The sequence below is a fragment of the Eurytemora carolleeae genome, unplaced genomic scaffold (assembly GCF_000591075.1).
Source record: "Eurytemora carolleeae unplaced genomic scaffold, Eaff_2.0 scaffold45, whole genome shotgun sequence".
Classification (NCBI taxonomy): Eukaryota; Metazoa; Arthropoda; class Copepoda; order Calanoida; family Temoridae; genus Eurytemora; species Eurytemora carolleeae.
In genome coordinates this window covers 318,625-332,003 of record NW_019396182.1, presented here as the reverse complement: position 1 = coordinate 332,003, position 13,379 = coordinate 318,625, and the positions used below count along the sequence as shown (strand labels likewise).

Below are 13,379 nucleotides of genomic sequence, written 5' to 3'. Positions count from 1 at the left end.
CCCTCCCCCCCATCCTCCTGTTCCCTTCTCCTTATTAAAATGTTTGTAATTTTCAACTGTTTTGCCTTCACTAAGTACAAAGCCTATAATACACGTAAAACTAACACTAAAAAGTACATTCTGTCTTTTTCGAAATATTTTCAGTCGCCTTTTCATCTCTCATTCAAATTCTGTTAAAATAACTTAACAAACATAAGATGTATATTTCAATACATTGTCAAACAGATAAGTTTTAAATTAAAAAGCTAATATCAAAAATCTACTTTAATGGGTAAAAATGGATTTTTAACCAGGACCTCTAGTTTACCGTTAGATAGGTTTTGCCTGTTTTTTCTTGTAATATTTTAAGCATTTACAGATTACATTTCTTTAAAAAAATTCTTTTTAATCTTTATATAAAATAAAATTTACAAAAAAAAATTCATCTCGTCATTGAAGTTTTTCCTTTTTCAATATTATAGAAGAAAATCTTTGAAGTTTTAAAAAAAAATGTTGATAAAAAATGAGAATGATTTTCTTTAGACACCCTATACGGCTAAGATTCAATGCTTAACAACAACAAAAAAATAAAAGTAATAAAAGGTCTTTCCATTGAGTATAAATATTTAAAATGGCGTAAGCAGGTTTAAATATATTTAGAACTTGATATATTCTTTGTAATACATTTTTTACCTTTTAGAAAACCACGTCCAGAACTACTCTGTCGACGGGGCGGATAGTTTTTAACAAACTTTTTTACTCTCTCCCATATTTTTCCATTTCCCCGATCTGAAATAAAAATGTTAGATTTTCAAGTTTTTGTTCTACAGAGTAAAAAAGTGCACCCTAAATTATGAACTCAAAAGAAAAACCCACCTACAGGGTGTCCCACGAAGCATGACAGTTGGTTTTAAGTAGTTTTAAATTAATTTGTCATTTTACAGGAAAATATATTTGAGTAAAAGATTTTTCTAACGAAGTAAACTTCAAGAAGTCTTTAATATTATATATAGTATACGGAAGAAGACATTTAAAACCATTCGCCAACTGTTATGTTTCGTGGGAAAAAAATCTCAAAAAATTGTTAAAAAGTTGGATGAGTGGCAAATTAGTGATTTTTTGATGAATAAAGACGATTTATTTTTATTTTTTAACTTTGAGATTGGACCTCAATTAGTGTGCTCTGAGCTGTGAACTAAAAACTAAATTAAAGATATTGAAAAGTAGAGTTTTTTATAGATTCTCAATAAAAAGTGCTCACAGTGGGTCATGATCATGGGATTGGGATTATGAGTAAAAAAGTTCCAAGCTTTAAAAAAAATTTTAAGAGCTTGAAAGTTTATAACATGACAGTTGGTTTTAAATAGTTTTAAATGACTTCTTCCATAATTTGTCATTTTACAGTAAAATATATTTGAGTAAACGATTTTTCTAACGAAGTAAACTTCAAGACGTCTTTAATATCTTATATAGTATACGGAAGAAGACATTCAAAACCATTCGCCAACTGTTATGTTTCGTGGAACGCCCTGTATATTAAACAAAAAATTTCAAAAAATTGTTAAAAAGTTGGATGAGTGGCAAATTAGTGATTTTTTTTATGAAAAAAGACGATTTATTTTTATTTTTTAACTTTGAGTTTGGACCTCAATTAGTGTGCCCTGAGCTGAGAACAAAAAACTAAATTAAAGATATTAAAAAGTAGAGGATTTTATAGATTCTCAATTAAAAGTGCTGACAGTGGATCGTGATCAAGTGATTGGGATTATGAGTAACAAAAGTTCCAAGCTTTAAAAAAAATTTTAAGAGCTTGAAAGTTTATGCACAATAATTGTGGTTCAAACTGAATATATATAAATTTAGATCGATAAAACTGTGCAAAAGGATGACGACATTTAAAAAATCTTCAATATATTTGATGCTGTTTTTGTTAAAATAGGTTTACCCGTAAATAGCTTGAAAATAAACTTATAAAGTGAAATGCAAAATTTCTAAATAACTTAAGTCTAAACGTCGTCTTCCTATTCAACAGTTGTATGGGTCCTGCTATTTTAGAATAAAGCTCTCACGTTTACGGGTTGGTCTTTTATGAATGCCAATTCCTCTTGGCTCATGATCAGTCCCATCACTCGCAAGCGTAGTAGTTTCATCGTTAAATACTTCTTCAGTGTTAGGAGGAGATAGAGTGTCAATGGAGGACTCTGTATAGATATCAGGAGTTTCATGAGAATCTGTCAAATCCTCCGAAATGGATTTGGAGTCTACAGAAGATATCTCAATGGAAGAATCAAAGGATTCTGGTATAAGTTCACTGCTACTGGTGTAGGCCCAGGTACCAATATCAGTTGGATTTGACTCTAAAGAGCTGTCAGTACTTGATATCCAGGAGGTGATTTCAGCTCTAGGACTTGTGGAACTTATTTCCGGACTGGGACTAGAAGACAAGATCTCAGGATTCGGTGTCCAAATCTCTTTCTCCGCATTAGGACTCCAATGGTCTTTTTTATTTCCACGGGCTGATGAAGAACTTGTACTCCAAGATGTACTGTCTTGGCTTGGACGAGATAATGTTATTTCTGAATTCCAAGAGGTTGTTTCTTGATCTGGAGCATCGGTTCCCCTTGTCCTTCCTTTTGAAATAGAAACTGATGAAACAGTGCTTTCTTTTTTATTCAAACCATGTTCTTCATAACTTAACTTACTTTGATTATCCTGAAATGATAACTTTTGAATGGTTGTGGTTGGATTTTTGACTTGAGCAGGTAAATTATTCTCTGTTATATCAAGATGGGCAGAGTCAATTTTCCATTCATCCCACAGTCCACTGTTCTGGAAAGGGGTGATTTTATTTACTTGGGAAATAGAGTTACTTGATTTTACCGATAAAGATGGGACTCTTTCGAAACTATTTGATTTCAGGTTGGATGGAGCGGTAGGCTGTGTTTTGAAAGGATTTGATGGACTGGTAGGCTGTGTTTTGAATGGGTTAGATGGAACGGTGGGTTTGAACTGGTTGTATGGAATGTTAGGTTGAGATTGGAACGGGTTTGAAGGAACAATAGGTTGAGCGATCCAAGAAGAGAAAGAAGATGATGTCTGTTCCAGCTCAGAACTGTAACCAGCAGGTAGTGAAGGAACATCCTCGGTGGTAAACTCAGACTGAACAGGTGTGGGTCCCCATGGAGCATCATGAACTGCAGGGGGCTCAATCTGGTTTGTATTATGTCCTAAAACCTCTCGTTTTATATTTCCAAACCTCGCCTGACTGTACATATCTGAAGGGTGGAGAGGAAGGTCGGAGATGTAACTACGATCAAGGGGTTGGTATGCTTTAGGTAAACTTGAACCCGATTCCGAGGACCTCTGGAATTTAGAACTTGGTTTTGAGGATCTCTCCAAGGCAAAACTGGGTTTTGAGGACATCTCCCAGGCAGAACTGGGTGCTGAGGACATCTCGGAGGCAATAGAAACGGAATTTCTGGCAAGGCGACGCGTAGGTGTCGGAGGAACAGAAAATTCAACAAATTTACCTGAATTATTTTTTTTGAAGGGATATTGTTCACCTATTTAATATAAGATACTGATCATATGTTTAAGCCTATTTTACTCACAGACGTACAACATACTTCTAGAACTGAATTAAAGTACATCACTTCATTCATTGTATTTCAAGTCATTGTTCACAAGAATCGATAACATTTTTGGACAATATAAATGTCTGAGTTTCTGATAAAAAAAACGCTTTTTATTTGAGATTTGAGATAAGGCGAATAAATAAACGATGGAGATTTTTAATTAAAGTTCTGACCCTTAAAAATGTTTTTGAGTGACAAGTTCTTCATTTTTAAAGTCTAGGGTAATTTAAATGTTTTGAATTGTGTAAACGTAATCTCTATATAAAGAATTTCTTGTATTTATGAAAAGTTTGAGTTACCCATAAATTGTTGATCTGGCGGCAACTCTTGATAGAAATAGGAATAGCTGGTATCCCCTGAACATAATATTTTAAAACTAGACTGGACAGTACGACATATACAGTTGTACTGGCACAGATTAAGCTAATCTTAGGCTGGGGTACAATAAGTTAAACATGATCTAGATACTTAAAATTTTATTATTTTTTCTTTTCCGGGAATGGAAAACCGAAATTTATTTGTGTAAACAATATTTCAATTAAATTAAGATAGAAAATGAATTTTAAGTCCCTTGCCCAACAAAATGATACTGTCTCAAACAGTTTTTATTGTAAAGGACATAAAATAAAAAAGTATTTAAAAATAAAGGAAAAAATAAAACTGCACTTATTTCAAAACAAACTTAGACAAAGAAATTGATTCTTTTCCACGAACTTAAGTTTTTAAATCCCTACATCTTTGCTACCGGTGGTGTAATATTTCAAACTTATATTATTTGATCTGACAAACATTTTAGCTTTCCATATCTAAGGTCTAAGTTGCAAAGATATAGGAAATAGAAAATCAGAGTTTGTGGCAAAGATTCACTTTTATTATCACGTTTTATAGAAAAATTTTGTCTGATAATACAATTTAAAATGTCACCGTGAAGTAATTACAGCTGTACTACATACATATATCTTCTATTGACACCTTTATTATTAATAATAATCTATAACGTTTTTACCTGAAGTTGGAACTGAAGACAACATTTCCCCTTCTGATAACTTGGCTCCAGCCATGCACAAGCTGAGAACCATCCATCTCCTCATTTTTCTAATCCAGAGGACGAGTAAAAATAAACTATAGTTTTCTAATCCAGAGGACGAGTAAAAATAAACAATAGTTTTCTAATCCAGAGGACGAGTAAAAATAAACAATAGTTTTCTAATTCAGAGGACGAGTAAAAATAAACTATAGTTTTCTAGAGAAATGATTTGGAAAAATTCGATTTGCTGAAATTGTGTTGATTAACCCATTTAGGGTTCAATATATTCTTGCAATAATTCTTTTTGGACCTGATTTGAAAAGTCTCAAAATCTAAACACTTGGCACTTGTTCTGATTTGTTTTCCCTATATCTATGCAACCTAATGTCGAAGACGTTTAATATTTTAAACAAAGAATTCTGTCGGATCAAGTAGTTAAGGTCTTAAATCTTAAAGGCTTAAACTTTCTTTTTGCAGAGATATAGCTGGACTAAATAATTTCAGTGTGAGACAAGTTGTCAATTAAAATAAATGTTTACTGTTTTGATGTAGATACTCACTTGATCACGTTTTTGAAAAAAATGTTTACAAATTTTACAAATTTAGCCCTAAACTAATAACTCATATTGTCAAACTAGCATACTATTGTGTATTTGTATATGAACTGAGCTAAAAAATTTTGAATGGTGGATCTCGAGATCAATGCTTCATCCTCTCTTTTTCTTAATCTCAACAAGACTAATTAAGTCTTTAGATTAATTTCTGATTTTTAATTTTTCCGCATTTGTGGTGTCATATCAATTGAACTAATGATCGATTGAACTAACGTAAGTTTTGGATTAACGTTTATAAAGACTAACGTACAAAATGACTATAGTCCTCAAAGTCAAATGTGATAAAATGTGTTGTTTAAAGGGAGAATTCGCGAAAAATCAAAATTTCGCTAAGAAACCCTTTAATCCAAGTTTAAAATATTGTAAAGTTGCAAAGATGTGGGACTAGAAAATCAAAATCTCTTGACACAAAATATATATTTTGTCCTAGTATAATGTATAAAGTAAAATATTGGTATAAACTTGTATCATATTCAATGGTTTGGAACAAACTGAATTCAGTAAACTACTAAAACTACTAATTCAAATTATCCAAACTATCATACTTTTTGTTGGAAAAGGGGGGGTAGTCTCGGTAGTCAAACACAGGATAAGAAAATTAAAAACTGAAGTTATTTAGATTTCAGGATTAATCTTTTTCGTGTAATCTTAGAATAATTCGACATCGACCTCTCCCCACTCCCCACCCCCATTCCCTTCCACTTGTTCCCTATATGCCCCTAGACCTAGGGATGCACCAGCGTTATGTGGTAAAATTATTCAAGCATTAAAGTATATGATATTCTCAACTCTGGTGTTTTGCAGAATTTATCACAAAAATAAGTAAAGTTTTTCTGGAAATATTATTTTCTATATAATAAAGCTAGATTGGCTCAATATATATATATATTTATATAAAATATAAGAAGACCTGAGATTACATCTTAAAGAACCGAACTTTTGGCTGAAAAATGCTAATTAGTTTTCAATCTAAGATTCAATATCTTGTATTTCTAATTTATATCTTGTATTTCTAATTTATATCTTGTATTTCTAATTTATATCTTGGATTTCTAATTTATATCTTGTATTTCTAATTTAAATCTTGTATTTCTAATTTATATCTTGTATTTCTAATTTACTTCTTGTATTTCTAAGTTATTTTGTCGTATTTCTGATTTAATTTCTGGTGTACTAAATATTTTTCTGGTATTTCTAATCCTATTTCGGATATTTCATATTCAGTTTCTTGCATTTATAATATAAATCCTCCAATTTCTGATTTTATATCTAGTTCGATTTCATGTTGAAAAGAGAATTGAGTCTTTGCCACAATTTTAAATTATATATTATTAGATTATTTGAACTAAGTAAATTCCTAGTTTGAAATATCTCAGGTTTACACCATCAGATTGCAAAGATATAAGCATAAGAAAATTAGAGTTTGTGAGTGTGGCAAAAACTTAATTATCTTTTTAGATGACAATAAGATTCCATGCAAGCTTGCAGGGTCACTGCACTTTCATTACAATTAATATTTTCAATAATTTAGAACACTGCGTCAAGGGGAGAGAGATAGAGTTTAAATATTTTATCTTAAGAATAAATTTTTTGAACAAATTTTATTATCGAAGTTTTCATAGCTCTAATTGAAATTCATTATTTTTCATCACGGTTTTCTTTCAAAATAACTTGCGGATTTCTAAAGCAAAAATATTTTTTACAAAACACATGTTTTAAGCTGGAAAAATAATGATATCTTTCAAATTAATAATCGGATTAGATTTGAAGCCGTCACCTGGAGCCAGACAGTTATAAAAATTTTCCTCAATTTTTAAGACTTGGTCAACTTTAAAGTTACGCAACGCATTGGCGTTTAATCTTATTTTCCTAACCATATCTACAATTCAAAACTTTAAACTACTTGATTTTGGCGTTAGATTTAAATTAATTAAGATGAAATGTATTATATGTATACTTTTATTTTTAATGTATTCAAGAAAATTACTTAAGTACAGTGAGATTTATATAACTCAGGAATAAGAAGATAGTTTTACCAGTTTAGCTTGAAAATCAAATAATTTAGTGAACACCATAAGTTCGCTTCGATTTATATTAATGATCTTGAATTATGCCTTGAGTCTTATAAGTCGTCTTTATCATTCTTCCTCACTTCATCGTGAATTCCATAATAAACGTGCTATAAAGTAATCATCGTACTTTAAAGTTGTATGAGTAGTACATTATAGCACGTGTGCTTTAAAGTTTTGATTGGTTCCCGGATTTTCTCCAAAAAATTTAGGATATTAAGATTAAAATCAACTTTCTATTTTTAATTCTTCTTTTTTTTCAAAGCTTATTTGATCTAGAAATACTAAACGTTTCATAAAAGTCTTGAACCTTCTCGATAAAGAGAAAATTTCTGTCCAAAAACTTTATAAATAGTTATTACAAGTATAGATTGAAATTCAAATAATTGAGTGAACACTACAGGTTTGCTTCGATTCATATATATTAATCTTTGACTATCTTAAATTATGCCTTGAGCCTTAAAAGTCGTCTTCTTATCTACAGTTTTTGGTATCATATTTTTTAAACTTATAATGTTTTAAAAATTCAAAAATTGGTTTTCTTCCAAATATCTTCTCAAAAAAAAGAAGCTATGATCGAAAACAAGGGCGATTTTAAAGTTACGTGAACAATATATGATTATCAAATATGATACTATTATTCTAGTGACTTTATGAAGGGGAGGGAGTGTGAATATATATAAATAATTTATAATGATCTTGATTACCAAGAAAAATCATATTTCAACAATTACGCTTTAGTTCCGCATAATAATTACTGTTTGTTTGAAAAATATTAAAAATAAAACAGAATAAATTTGAATCTGATGCCAAGTTTGGAATCATTTTTCAGCGTAATTCATACATTAACACTATATTAACCAGAAATCTATGGAAGGATTTAAATAAAGCTCTTTGCTCATATTCACCCTTTTAGGCTATATTTATAAGGTTCAAACGTGGGACCCACATTTGTCGGAAGGTACAAACCTTCGGGCTGGTACCAAACGTCGGACTGGGACAAACGTTGGACTAGTAAAACGTCGGGGACAGATACATTTATAAAGAAAAACGTCTGACCTTGGTTGATTTTGAAAAAGGGCTGCATTGTTATAAGAAATAAAAAATCACTCACTTATTGTGATAAAAAATCAGATAACTGAATAAATTCTTAACCTTTTGAAGGTAGCAACTCTACAACAGAACTAAAATGAGTTGTTGACACAAACTCTGATACTTTAATGCCTATATCTTTGCAACCCGATATCGTAGATCATTGATACTTCAACCTATGAAATCTATAAGATTAAGCGGTTTAAGTTTGAAAGTATCAAAGGTTAATACTTTCACGGATTGGTTTAGAAAAGGAGACAAAATTTTAATAAATAATCTTAAAATTCAAATAAGTTTTTTTTTCCTTAGTCCGACGTTTTTACTGGTCCGAGTGGTCCGACATTTGTACTGCACTGACGTTTACAAGTCTTAGGTTTGTACCGTCCGACGTGTGTGGGTCTGATATTTGTACTGAAACCTTTACATCATTATGTTTAAAGAGTTTCAGGTCGTCTTTACAGCCTTATTCTTTGTGGATAACCCTGTATATATGACATGTGGCATCTGATTTATGAATTGGTTTTCAGGTCAAGCGATTCATTTGTTCCGCTTAAAGATATATTACGCTATACCAAGTAGTTACATACAGTGTATCTCAAATAATATGATACAGGGGTATCCACAAAGGACGACACTTCACAGTCGAAGCTGTACGAAATTTGTCCAGTTTTTTTCTTATTATAAACTTTAAACTGTTGATTTCTTTGCCAAATAATACATTATATAATTAAACTTATAAAATACAATTTATATGAAAACTATTAAAGAGTTTTAGGTTTTTACTACAGTACTGTAGTGTACTGTACTGTAGTGTACTGTACCGTAGTGTACTGTACTGTAGTGTACTGTACTGTAGTGTACTGTACTGTAGTGTACAGTACTGTAGTGTACTGTACTTTAGTGTACTGTACTGTAGTGTACTGTACTGTAGTGTACTGTACTGTAGTGTACTGTACCGTAGGGTACTGTACTGTAGTGTACTGTACTGTAGTGTACTGTACTGTAGTGCACTGTACTGTAGTGTACTGTACTGTAGTGTACTGTACTGTAGTGTACTGTACTGTAGTGTACTGTACTGTAGTGTACTGTACTGTAGTGTACTGTACTGTAGTGTACTGTACTGTAGTGTACTGTACTGTAGTGTACTGTACTTTCTCGGACCGATTATAATATAATTATGTTTTATTTAGATAAAATGCGCCATTTGTTGCGAGTCGAAGGAACTGAATTTTTTCGACAAACTTAAATATGCATTTCCTTGCAACGTTGTGGCGTATGGAGAAAACCTTTGATATTTCAAACTTTTTGATTTAACAGAATTTACATTCTGAAATTTCAAAGGTCTATGACATTGGGTTGCAAAGTAATATGGTTTTAAAAAATGTGGATTTGTGACAAAAACCCAATTACTTTGACTGCATGAATCTAAAAAGTCAATAATAAAGAATAAAAAAGTCTTTTCTGAAAGCCTAGACGGATTGCACCCTCAAGATTATAATGCAAGGAAAGTTAATTGCAGTTGCGTATACTATGGGCGGAATTTGTAAACAAGAATAGATTCATCAGTGTTCGTTCAGTATCCGAGGAGGATAAAAGCATTTTTATAACTCACATAATAGTTTCCTACGACCAGAATATTTCATTGATTTTTTATGTGAAAGATGAATCCCATGTCAGGCTTCGACATCCGTCTTGTCTTTACATTACCACCCAGAGACAGTACACTGCAGTACAAAAGATGCGTACACCTCTGAAATAACTTTCCTTGCATTACAACCTTGTCACCCTCAACTAACCTTTCGGTGCGTTCTACAGTAAACTGCAATACACTGACCGAAGATATAGAAGCGTAGTGTGGAGAGTGTGATAATAATGATGCAAAACTCTAGTTTTAAAACCTGTCGAAGCCTCCATTACTATTTTTAGTAGAACAAGCTAAAATGTGTATACATATTAAATTTATCAAAACCAGCATTAAAGGGAGTGACCGAAAATTTGTAATTAGTGGGACAAGATGCATTTTAAAGTGAATATACATATAAAATGAACTAGTGTAGAGAATAGTTTAGGGTCGTCTTTAAAGTCTTATTCTTTGTTAATAACTCTGCGCTGAAATTAAGATTTATTCGTACATTTTCATATTTATGTACACAAAGTCCCAATTGAGTGACGACCTTTATATCGTCTTCGATCCATGCAGTATTTTTTCATGAACACAATTATTGTAGTAATCCAGTTTAAACGTATAATATCGAACAATCCTGGTCTTGAGATTTTCAAAATGCCTACCTTTGTTGTTTTTTTCAGAATTGACGGAGATTTTGCAAAATTTGTACATATTTCAAATTATTTAATAAATCAAAATTGACTTAAGACACAAAACCTCGTAAGACTTACAGCCTCGAATATATACTTTCTTTGCCATGCACGACTTTCAAGTCTCCTCTCTTAATTTCCATGTTTTTTGAGACGCCCTGCACTATAAAGTATTTGCAAGGATACATTTTAGCCGGTACATAAATTCAGGTGTCAAGTGATACATCTGTATAACGGCACGTATATGAATATCAATAAGAACAATTATAACTGTGCAGCAGTAATTATTGATTACAATTCTTTATCAGGAGTTGAATTATATCTATTTTGGCAGAGAATCCAGGAACCGGGAATATTTCATAATTTTTAACTATGATTATTATCATTATTCTTATTTACGTGTATGATACAGCAATGGTGCTAAATCCAACCTGCAATTATCTATATATAGGAATCGCTGTTTGTTTGATTGTCTGATCATAACTTATGAACCCGTGAACCGATTTGCCCCAAATTTTGAGTGAGGGACTCGGTTCTTGGTTTAACATGAGTAAGTTGAGTGGGTTAAGTATTTTTCGTTTCCAGGGAAAACTGGGTTCCCAAGCTAGTGTTTTTATAATTCAAGGTTCATGATTATTTTTCAAAATAACATTTGGTAGATTTTTTATCGTTCGTTTATCGTTTTTTTAAACATTTTATTTTTGCTTTTATACGGAAGGAGAAAGGAGAAAGGGAAAGTTTTCGGGTGAAGGGAAGAGTGCAATTGAAAAAGGGAAAGTGGTAAAGAGGGAAAAGAGAAAAGAGGTGAACTGGAAAGGCAATCAAGGGGAAAGGGAAAGGAAAATGGATTTAGGGGCAGAGATAAGAGAGTACTTAGTTCTATTTAAGGCTAAAAAATGCGATATTTTCCACAGCAGGCTCCATTGTGTACAACTGTATTCAGGAATATTTAAGGATCCTTTGCATACGAAATTCAAAACCTTCAAAAATAGACGAAAGAATTTGAGTCTTTTCCACAAATTCAAATTTTCTCATCCCTATATCTTGGCAACCTATTATTGTAAACCTTTCATATTTCAAACTTAGATTATTTAAGCCAACAGAATTCCTAGTTTGAAATATCTAAGATATAGGGATTAGAAAATCAGAGTTTATGGTAAAGACTCAATTACTTCATAAATTTAATGTTTTATCTTAAAAGTTTCTTTAAAAATTGTAAAACTTAACCAATATTAACCCCTGAAATGGTATTATATGCAACAAGTGGCCGTTGGTTGGAAGTCAAAAACCTGTCGTGGAAATGTAGCAAGTCGTGCTGGGAGAGCTTATGAGCCATAGATAAATAAATAAACATAGAGAGCTTATGTACGCAAAATCACCAAGAATTGTACTGTCGCGAACTCATACTTCTAGGGGTCAAAGTGTACTTCAATGATAAGCGGGGTGGTTTTGTGTTTTAATGGATTTCATAATAGATTGTAAAATAACTCTGGGAATGGAACTATTTGAACAAGAATATTTCACTGAGCAATATTTTATATTGACGAGTACTGAGAAAGGACATGAGAAGGACTAAACTAACTTAAATTTCTCTCTACAGAACTCATGTACACCACAAGTACTCAATGACATAAGAACAGCCAATGTTCACAACCGACCTCTGGCCAATTTCTTATTCATTTAACCATAGGTACAACTATAGGTCGTATCTATTTATCTACACTGCTCTGGTAAAGCGTAACCATAGTGTGACTATGGTTCTACCTATGGTAGAGCGTCTAAGAAATTGGCCACTAGTTAATCTATATAATAGGAATATATTTAAAACATCTCTGTACATTTATTTCTTTTAAGATGAAAAATGTCGTCTTCAATCTATCTTCATCTATGTCATGAGCAGTCTGTGTAAATTAGTCTGTGGTCAGGGGTAAAAGGGTAATGTTTAATGCGTAATTCTAATTAGGAAATATGTGAGTACTAATTGTTACTAACGTGACAATTGTATGTTACGCATTATTACGCATTATGGAATAATCTTAACATTAATTTATCACAATTAAAACTATTTTTCTGTACGTGCATGTATAAATGTCAATTTGTTATGACATTGAAAAGGCTTTTCAAACAAAAAACATTATTATGATTCAGCATATTTTTTTTTCTTTACAATCGTTTGTAAAAGCTTTAATATTTGGTCTGGGGCACAAATGATGTTTTTATACAAATTTATTATTGCTCGTTAAAAATAGGGTTGAAGAACGTACAGAAGTTTTTCAAATCGTTCGTCAACGATTTGTGAAAATTGTTCAAAAATAACTTTACAGGTAGCCGTTCGTTTTTTTAGCTAAGAAATGAACGTACTGTTCGTAACTTGTTCATTCTGCTTCTCAAAGATTCAATTCGTTAACAATCTCAATTGAAGATATTGTAGAAGTCGTTATTTTGAAACACAATCGTTTGTTCTTTTTATAAACCATTAATTTCTTTTCCAGAACAGCTTTTTCCGTTTATTAACGATTTCAAAACGGGTTTTGCCGTTCGTTAACGTACTCGATTCCGTTTATTTCAAAAAATGTTCAGTTCGTTAACGAAACGTTGTCTAACCCTACTTAAAAAGAACACTTGCTTCTCTCAAATGTCTTAAGAA

At 31.7% G+C, this 13,379-nt stretch overlaps 1 protein-coding gene across 1 annotated transcript in view; it reads right to left on the bottom strand.

Annotated features, from left to right (window-relative positions):
• LOC111697472 (uncharacterized) overlaps nt 1–4,707 on the bottom strand; it is a 6,305-nt gene extending 1,598 nt beyond the window's left edge. Inside the window, exons 1-4 of the mRNA XM_023467494.1 lie at nt 4,621–4,707; nt 3,914–3,970; nt 2,049–3,509; nt 673–768 (exon numbers count right to left, since the gene is read on the bottom strand). Of these exons, the coding sequence (XP_023323262.1) occupies nt 673–768; nt 2,049–3,509; nt 3,914–3,970; nt 4,621–4,705 (1,699 nt within the window). The 5' untranslated portion in view covers nt 4,706–4,707. The remainder of the gene's footprint in view (nt 1–672; nt 769–2,048; nt 3,510–3,913; nt 3,971–4,620) is intronic.
• Between the last annotated feature and the right edge of the window lie 8,672 nt (nt 4,708–13,379).